Source organism: Misgurnus anguillicaudatus, chromosome 25 (genome assembly GCF_027580225.2).
Source record: "Misgurnus anguillicaudatus chromosome 25, ASM2758022v2, whole genome shotgun sequence".
Classification (NCBI taxonomy): Eukaryota; Metazoa; Chordata; class Actinopteri; order Cypriniformes; family Cobitidae; genus Misgurnus; species Misgurnus anguillicaudatus.
The window spans coordinates 31202955-31212500 of record NC_073361.2 but is presented as its reverse complement, the minus strand read 5'-3'; the positions used below and the strand labels follow the sequence as shown (position 1 = coordinate 31212500).

General features: G+C 43.9%; 2 protein-coding genes across 3 annotated transcripts in view; both read left to right on the top strand.

Moving 5' to 3' along the window:
* Nucleotides 1-9546, top strand: part of LOC129425815 (immunoglobulin kappa light chain-like) — a 688217-nt gene that overhangs the window by 419973 nt on the left and 258698 nt on the right. The window lies entirely within an intron of this gene.
* ntn2 (netrin 2) overlaps nucleotides 1-9546 on the top strand; it is a 34420-nt gene that overhangs the window by 9665 nt on the left and 15209 nt on the right. The window contains exons 1-3 of one of the 2 annotated variants that reach the window (XM_055181396.2): nucleotides 476-698; nucleotides 4007-4185; nucleotides 4787-6030. In XM_055181396.2, coding sequence (XP_055037371.2) covers nucleotides 4992-6030 — 1039 coding nt within the window. In that variant the 5' untranslated portion in view covers nucleotides 476-698; nucleotides 4007-4185; nucleotides 4787-4991. Of the gene's footprint in view, nucleotides 1-475; nucleotides 699-4006; nucleotides 4186-4786; nucleotides 6031-9546 lie in introns of those variants that run through there. The other variant, XM_073864287.1, reaches the window with a different exon arrangement.

Genomic DNA, 9546 nt, shown 5'->3' with positions numbered 1-9546 from the left:
CACTTCAGCGGGATATCTCAACTCTCCATATTTAGTCATCTTGCAAGAGACTCTCATTCTTCATTGTAATCGCTCTCTCTCTCTCTCTCTTTTTTTCCTCTGTCTCATATAATTCATCTGTATTGTGACACTCTTTATCTATCTTTTCTGTCCTCCATTTTTTGGTCTCTCTCTGTTTCCTCAACTCTGTCCATATTTGTCCTTCTGTGTTTTATAATACATGTAAAAAATAAAGGTAGGAAAGACTACATGTCTGTTATTAAATACTGTTAATAAGATATCAAATACACAATCCTGTCATGCTATACATTGTTTTTGTTATTTTCTATTTTTGCATCTTTCCCTTTTCTCATGGCTGGACTTGATGTGCCTTGCAGCAGGTTTTATGTTTTTTTCTCCCAGTATGTTTGGTAGTTTTTCCTTGTTGAATCTGATTAAAGTCTTTGTGGTGGTTTGTAAATTGGGTCAAAAATGTTTCTTTAAAGAGCACGTATTATCTGATTCATGATTTTACATTCCTTTGGTGTGTTAGTATGTATTAGTTCATGCTAACGATATACATAGATACAAATCCCAAAGTAAATAATGACATGAGTCTATTTTCTTGGACTACAACAAACACACGGATTGTAGGCTTGGTGGATGACATGGACACGAGGGTCATTATCATAATCCCGCCCGCTACTAAAATACAACCTGTAAGTTGTCTATGTTTTCATATTTATGATCCATGATTCAAACACAAGTTTTGTGTAGTGCAGAGTAGCACTTGTTGTTTCTACGATCACAAATGCAGATATGGTTTTAATGTTTTAGTATCCTTACCTTAACAATCTGTTACATTCGGCTCAAGCTGCGCTGGTAAAGTTGATCGATCAGCTTGGTTACCTGCATTTTCTGGATCAGATTTGGCTTGTATTGATAAGGTAGTAAAGACGATATTAACTCCTCTCAGTATTGCATTGTGACCGAATCTTTCAAACATTTCCAGCTGACATCAGAGGTATTCAGGCCAATCACAACGTACAGATTAGCTGGCCAATCAGAGGACACTGAGCTTTTCAGAGTGATGAGTTTTGTACAAAATCAGAGTGTTGAGGAAGGCAGGGCATAGAGGAGATACAATGTCCGGTATGTGGAAAATAATGTGTTTTTAAACCATAAACCACACAAACACAGTGTATTATACCAAATACACAAAATAATGTTGTTGCTTAGCAATGAAATAGGTGCACTTTAATTTGTGTATAATTTGGCCATGATGTTAAAACATGCAGTTCTGTTTATGTACTGAGTGTTTCTGTGTCAGTAAAAACAGTCAGGATGAAAAAGAGACACTTAGGCTGAGAGCAAGGCACTCAAGGTGACAATAAAGCAGGCAGCAGGGTGAGAGAGATGAGGAGAGCGAGAGAGGCGAGGATGGTGAGGGAGATGGTGTGAAAGGAGCAGACAGAGGAAGAGGTGGTGCGTCAGGGTGACAATGAAGCATGGTGAGAGAGGCGCACTCAGGGTGAGAGAGGCAGTCAGAGAGAGAGAGAGAGGGGGTATGAGGCCGTCAGGGGTGAGAGTGAGGGGCAGTCAGGGTGAGAAAGGGCAGTCAGAGTCAGAGAGGGGGAGTCAGGGTGAGAGTGAGTCAGGGTGAGATAGAGGGGCAGTCAGGGGTGAGAGAGCGGTGTCAGGGTGAAAGTGAGGGGCAGTCAGGGTGAGAAAGGGGCAGTCGGGGTCAGAGAGGGGGAGTCAGGGAGAGAGAGTGGCCGTCAGGGTGAGAGAGAGGGGCAGTCAGGGGTGAAAAGGGGCAGTCAGGGGTGAGAGAGGGGGTATGAGGATGAGTGAGAGGCAGTCAGGGTGAGAGAGGGGCAGTTAGGGTGAGAGTGAGGGGCAGTCAGGGTAAGAAAAGGGCAGTCAGGGTGAGAGTGAGAGGCAGTCAGGGTGAAAAGGGGCAGTCGGGGTAAGAGAGGGTGAGTCAGGGTGAGAGAGGGGCAGTCAGTGTGAGAGAGGGTGAGTCAGGGTGAGAAAGGGGCAGTCGGGGTCAGAGAGGGGGAGTCAGGGTGAGAGTGAGTCAGGGTGAGAAAGTGGCCGTCAGGGTGAGAGAGTGACCATCAGGGTGAGAGAGAGGGGCAGTCAGGGGTGAAAGAGTGGCCGTCAGGGTGAGAGAGGGGGTATGAGGGTGAGTGAGAGGCAGTCAGGGTGAGAGGGGGCAGTTAGGGTGAGAGTGAGGGGCAGTCAGGGTGACAGTTATGGGCAGTCAGGGTGAGAGAGGGGCAGTCAGGGTGAGGGGCAGTTAGGGTGAGAGTGAGGGGCAGTCAGGGTGAGAAAAGGGCAGTCAGGGTGAGAGTGAAAGGCAGTCAGGGTGAGAGGGGCAGCAAGGGTCAGAGAGGGGCAGTCAGGGTGAGAAAGGGGCAGTCAGGGTGACAGTTATGGGCAGTCAGGGTGAGAAAGGGGCAGCCAGGGTGAGAGAGGGGCAGTCAGGGTGAGAGAGGGGCAGTCAGGGTGAGAGTGAGGGGCAGTCAGACTGAGAAAGGGGCAGTCAGGGTGAGAGAGGGGGTATGAGGGTGAGTGAGAGGCAGTCAGGGTGAGAGTGAGAGGCAGTCAGGGTGAGGGGCAGTCAGGGTGAAGGAGAGGGGCAGTCAGGGGTGAGAGAGGGGTGCCAAGGTGAGAGTGAGGGGCAGTCAGGGTGAGAAAGGGTAGTCAGGGTGAGAAAGGGTAGTCAGGGTGAGAAAGGGGCAGTCAGGGTGAGAGAGGGGCAGTCAGGGTGAGAGAGGGGCAGTCAGGGGTGAAAGTGAGGGGCAGTCAGGGTGAGAAAGGGTAGTCAGGGTGAGAATGAGGGGCAGTCAGGGTGAGAAAGGGTAGTCAGGGTGAGAGTGAGGGAGGGGCAGTCAGGGTGAGAGAGTGGCAGTCAGGGGTGAAAGTGAGGGGCAGTCAGGGTGAGAGTGAGGGGCAGTCAGGGTGAGAATGAGGGGCAGTCAGGATGAGAGTGAGTCAGGGTGAGAGAGTGGCTGTCAGGGGTGAAAGGGCAGCCAGGGTGAGAGGGGCAGTCAGGGTGAGAGAGGGGGTATGATGGTGAGTGAGAGGCAGTCAGGGTGAAAGTGAGGGACAGTCAGGGTGAGAGAGGGGTGTCAGGGTGAGAAAGAGGGGCAGTCACTTTTAGGTGCATTGTCATTTTTCAGATATGTTTAAGGTGAGGGTAGGTCAGTGTGAGAGGGCCATTCAGGGTGAGAGAGGGCCATTCAGGGTGAGAGGGGCAGTCAAAGAGAGAGGTAGTCAGTGAGAGAGGGGGTATGAGGGTGAAAGAGGGGTGTCAGGGTGAGAAAGAGGGGCAGTCACTTTTAGGTGCGTCATCATTTTTTTGGATATGTTTAGAGTGAAGGACAGTCAGGGTGAGTGAGTTCTATAAAGAGATTGAGAGTAAAATAATGAGTTTAATTCTCTGTTTAGTGTTTGATGATGTGTGAATGAAGTATGTAAAGAGAGAGAGAGGATGTTTGGTTGAATGAGGGTGAAACAGAAAGTATTAGTTAGAGTTGAAGTTCATGTTAATCTCTGGTATAATCCTGTTAAACTTCAATTAGTTTAATGTTGTGAACACATTGCAAACTACAAACAAGCAAAAGAAACCTTCCTTTAGCCACGACTGTATTCACAATACAGCACATTCACTTGAGTAACTGAACACTGGAATTATGTACTGAGAATGTTCAATATATTTACACAGCAGTTCACTTATTTATATGTGATTACAGTGATAAGGAGGGATATATAGGACTTAAATGTAAATGTTTCTGTTGAATTGAAGCGTGTAGGGGCTTGAGGGGCCGTCTGTAGCGCAGCAAAGGGGCCCGTGCAGAAAGAGCCACATTGATATTCACATCACACACACACGGTGACAGGTCCTGAGAGAGGAGTTTTACTCTGGTTTCACGCTTCATTGCTCTCTGTAGAGCTGTACAAGTGTGATTCAGCTCAGATACACACTAATGTCAAACTGTTTCTCATTAACTCTAAACAGTGTCCGGATCTCATCAGATTCCCCCCCGGCGGATCACATGTGCGTTGAGCGACACATCGGAGCATCGGCGGGGTTCGAGAGTATCGAGTTTTATACATTTGGTGTGAGTTTGGATCGGGTGGCAGATAAGACGCGGAGTGGACTGTGATGGTGGATTTCTCCAGCGGTTTCACTTTTAGGTGCGTCGTCATTTTTCAGATATGTTTACTGTTTTAGACATCTAGAAAAGCATCTGTTTGCAGATCTACGTGGCGTGTAAAACAATGTCGCCTTCTTTTGCTATTCAGACCCCCTGGCCCTCCACGGCCCCAGACTCCAAGAGAAACCATGACGAATCTGAGCACAGACAAGACCGATGTTTACAGAGACTAAATTAACCCAGCCTATGTATATCTCAACATTCTTAAAATGACTCGTATGGTCCAAACGTCATTTATAAACACACTGAGCATGCATTCACCAATTTTTTTTTAAGAAACATTGTAATTCATAGTTGTTGAAACACACATCACCATTACTCGTGTTGATATTCGCTGTATAGGGTTAGTGATCTGAACAGACCTATCCATTGAAATATCGAAGTAGAACATCCATCTGATATCACCGAATTTGTCATCGCAAATGTTTACGGCTGTAGTCTAAGGCATAACATTTCTATTCATAGCTACGTTAAAAAATATAAAACAGCTTGAATATGATGAAGCTATATATGTGAAACTCACTCACTGTATGTCGCTTTTCACTGATTTGATTTATTGTCATTTTACGCCTTTTTTCCAGACACACACGCACGTTGCTGAAGGATCATTTATCTACCGACGGTTCCTGGCTGAGGTGTTGCTTTGAGATATCACACATACGCCAGACTGCGCCAGTCTGAAGAGACCCTGCGACTGCATTCGTTTATTTGACTTCTCTCTCGCCACCCACCCATCTGGATTCTTTCCCTGCCCTCCCCATCTTCATCTGTCTCTCCTGTGACATCATGTGGAGTGTTAGTAAGTTTCTTTCTTTGGTTAGTGTGTTTCATACGCTTCCTTGGGCCTCCGGCCACGGCCCAAACCCGTTCTCTGGCCCGCAAGCGACACAAACGGACCCCTGTTATGATGAGGGGGGTGCCCCCCGTCGCTGTATCCCAGAATTCATCAATGCTGCGTTCGGGCAGGAGGTCAGCGTGTCGAGTGTATGTGGACGACCTCCGTCTCGCTCCTGCAGTCTGGTAGAACGCGAGGACCGGCCCGCCGTCCGTACGTGCCAGGTCTGCGACGCGTCTGATCCTCGTAATGCCCACCCTGCCTCCTACCTCACTGACCTCAACTCCGCCCACAACCTCACCTGCTGGCAGTCCGAGAACCTGCAGGGTTCACCGTTTAACGTCACCCTGACGTTGTCGCTCGGCAAGAAGTTCGAGATTACCTACGTTAGTCTCCAGTTCTGTTCGCCGCGACCCGAGTCTTTGGCCATCTATAAGAGCATGGACTATGGGCGAACCTGGACTCCTTATCAGTTCTACTCCTCGCAATGCCGTCGTATGTACAATCGACCAAACAAAGCCACGATCACAAAACAGAATGAACAGGAGGCGTTGTGCACGGACGGACACACCGACGTCTACCCGCTTTCCGGTGGCCTCATTGCGTTCAGCACGCTGGACGGACGTCCGTCAGGGAAGGATTTCGACTCTAGTCCCGTACTGCAAGACTGGGTTACGGTCACTGACATCCGAGTGGTCTTCAGTCGCCCGCAGCACCCCAGAGCGCTGCCCATGTCTGGACGTGAGAGCGAGGACCCGGCCGTGGCCCCAGGAGCCATGCCGGCCTATTATTACGCGGTGAGCGACTTCCAGGTTGGTGGGAGGTGCAAATGCAACGGCCACGGCTCCAGGTGTGTCAGAGAGAAAGACGGAAAATTGGTTTGTGACTGCAAGCATAACACGGAGGGGCCAGAGTGTGATCGATGCAAACCATTTCACTACGATCGACCGTGGCAGCGCGCTACAGCAAAAGAAGCCAACGAGTGTTTACGTAAGTTCGACAATCATTTTTATTATAATGAATGATCTTGATTATCGACCATTTTTGGTTTGAATGAAATGATTAGAGTTTTCACCGAACTCCTCACAGTGCATTCTAGAAATTGAATTTTCTGTGCCGGATCTTTCCTTGAATCAGGAGCACACCTACTGTATGATGGCTCAAATTGCTGTCTAAGTAGGCATTTTGGAACAGAGCAATTGTCTGGTGTTATGAAATGATCGCTTGGCAAATATGAAGGTTAATTCTCATCTCGTGTCTGAACATGATTTATTGAATTTGGAAGGTTTCTGCCATATCAGTATTAATACTGGATACATTCCATAGAATACACACAGACGGACAAAGACGCAGAGAAAGAAAATGAAAGACACATGCATTGTGTTTATGTATGTCTGTAATGCAGTATGTTAATCTTTATGTAAACCTTATCCCGTAGGGCAGGTCTGAACACAACACAACACATATAGAGCAGACTGAAAGTGTTGCAGTATTACTGTTTCTAATCTCATCACAGAAGATGGGGAACCAAAAGACTTCAAATGTTAAAGTCGCATACATGCACATATTCAATACGTATACAGCCACAGAAAAAAATGGGAGACCACTGCAATTTTGTCTTTAGAGGAATATTCCTCTTTTATAAAAAAATTCTGATCATTTACCCCAATGTCATCCAATATGTTTATATCTTTCTTGTTCAGTCGAGAAGAAGATTTTGGGGAAAACATTTCAGAATTTTTCTCCATACACTGGACCTCAACAGTTGCAGCTTCAAAAGGCTCTAAACGATCCCAACTGAGGCATAAGGGTCTTATCTAGCAAAACCATTATTTTTCACCTAAAAATGAATACTTTTTAAACACAACTTCTCGTCTTGCAATAGCCATGTGATGCACCACTGTGACCTTACGTATTAAGTAAGCATGTCAAAGGATCACGCATGTTGCATGCAAGACTACAGTATTGCTTCAGTGTGAAGAAAGAGGAGCATTCCAACATCGTTGTATGTGGAATGATACTAAGTGATGTCCTTGTGTCAGTTTATTGTTTAAAATGATCCTCAAGTGTGTGTTTCACATATGTATCGCGTGAGCTTTCGATGTGATTATGCAATGCGTAAGTCGCACCGGTGCATCACATGGCCAGTGCAAGACGAGAAGTCGTGGTCCAAAAGTACCCATTTTTTATTTGTTTGGCGAAAATGATGATAGCTTTGCTGGAAAAGACCCTTAAGTCTCGGTTGGAATTGTTTAGAGCCTTTAAAGCTGCATTGAAACTGCAAACTGTTGAGGTCCACTATACGGACAATGTTTTTTAATTTCTTTTCGACTGAATAAAGAAAGATGACAAGGGGGCGAGTAAATTATCAAAAATTTTGTATGAAAGTGGAGTAATCCTTTAAAGTGTACATGCACATATACAATACAGCCATGGAAAATGTTTTGGAGACCTTTAATCAATTTTTACATGTATTACGACCATTTCTGTCCAGTGTCTGTGGAAATCCAACAAAAGCAAACATCAGGAGTGACATAAAGTCACCCAAAAGCAATGTTGAAGACTGAGAGGATACCAAGACACATTAAGGATGTGATTTAACATCACGGTTATTACACCAAATATTCAGTTATAATATTCCTAAAATACATGTAAAACATTATGTATTGTTGTTGAAAAATGAATTTGAACTTTCTTTGCAGTATTCACGAACTAAAAACACTGCATCTTTTTTTGCTATTTAAACCAATTTTCCCCATTTAAATTTTTGCAAATAAATAAATGCAAATAAAAAATTATAATTTTACTTAAACCCATACCAATAAATAGTACACTTAGAAAAACTGAAAATATTCTTGAAGTATATATATATATATATATATATATATATATATATATATATATATATATATATATATATATATATATATATATATATATATATATATATATATATATCAAGTCAAGTCACCTTTATTTATATTTAGACAGTAGGTTCACTCAAGTTTATTAATTATTAATTTATCTCTACACATTTACATACCCAGATATACATGTGACCCATGACTACAAAACCAGCACATTATTGAAATTGAGATTTATACATCATCTGATTAAATCAGCTTTCCATTAAGGTATTGTTAAGATAGGAGAATATTTGGCCAAGATACAAATATTTGGAAATCTGGAATCTGAGAGTGCAAAAAACAAACAATATTGCGAAAATCCTCTTTTAAGTCCGTTGCAACACATATTACTAACGATTAATACATTTTTGGTAGGAAATGTACTCAATATCTTCATGGAACATGATCTTTACTTAATATCCTGATGATTTTTGGCATAAAAACTATAATTTTGACCCATGCAATGCATTGTTGGCTATTGCTACAAATATACCTGTGCTGGTTTTGTGGTCTAGGGTCACATATCATAAATACATACACATATACATATAGATCAAGTCAGCTGTCATATAAAGGCAACACAGCTTAAGTATCAATAAACATAGACATACAGCATATAGACATACTGGGGATGTACATATGTTAAGGATCTGTGTAGCAGCAGCTTATCTTATCTGTATCTTATCTTATCTTATTAGGCAGCAGGATACTTGTTGAATGAAAAGTGTGTGAATGTTGGACCTGTATTAATCTGTATGTCAGTAGAGATATATCGTGTGTTAATGCTCTAGTCTGAAGATCTGACACTCCATTAGTATCGCTAATGTCTCCCATAAATCTCCCTGCGGCTCTTCTCCTCTCTCTCTCTCTCTGAGCTCTTCCACACATCTCTGCGACGTCCAGATGGTAATACGCTGATATTTTAGTTTTCTTTACATTCGGCGTTCCCTATTTTTATTTCTCCTCTCACCTTTCTTCTCACCATCTGTTCTTTGGTTTGGTGGCCTCATCTCCAGATGACCCTCACATTCGTTTTCTCGCCAAAGACCCCTGCTGGTTTCGTGCCCGACCTGGCGTTTGTTCAGTGGGATCTTGTTAAAATCTAGAGAGACACGGAAAACAAGGACAAAGAGATCAGGAGAATTATGAAGCGCTAATGAGCGGCGGAGGGTCTGACGGTCAAATTAAATTAAAGTGCATTCTTTCATTGTGGGTATGGTGTGATTGTGGGCTGTTTTGAGTGTATGCGGTTGCTAGGGTGGTTATGTCAATGTTACGGGATGTTCGCCCACCCCCAAATCTTCCATGTGCTCAGTATTACTGCATTAGATTTCTTCCATGTCACAAACCATGAAGAAAACCACCACACACAGCGGTTAAAGCTGCGATGCTCTCGAAGAGTCCCGTAGGGTAATGTTTGTCTTCCGGTCGATTCACATCTTGGACATCAAAATAATATATTCGTCAATGATTGTTTGTCCTCAAATTGGACTAGATTTCTATATTTTCCGTCGCCTGAAAGATGCCTGTAAACCGAAGAGCCAAAATGCGAGCTTTTATGTTCAAACACATGCAACCAATTAAGTAAATTAATAAACAA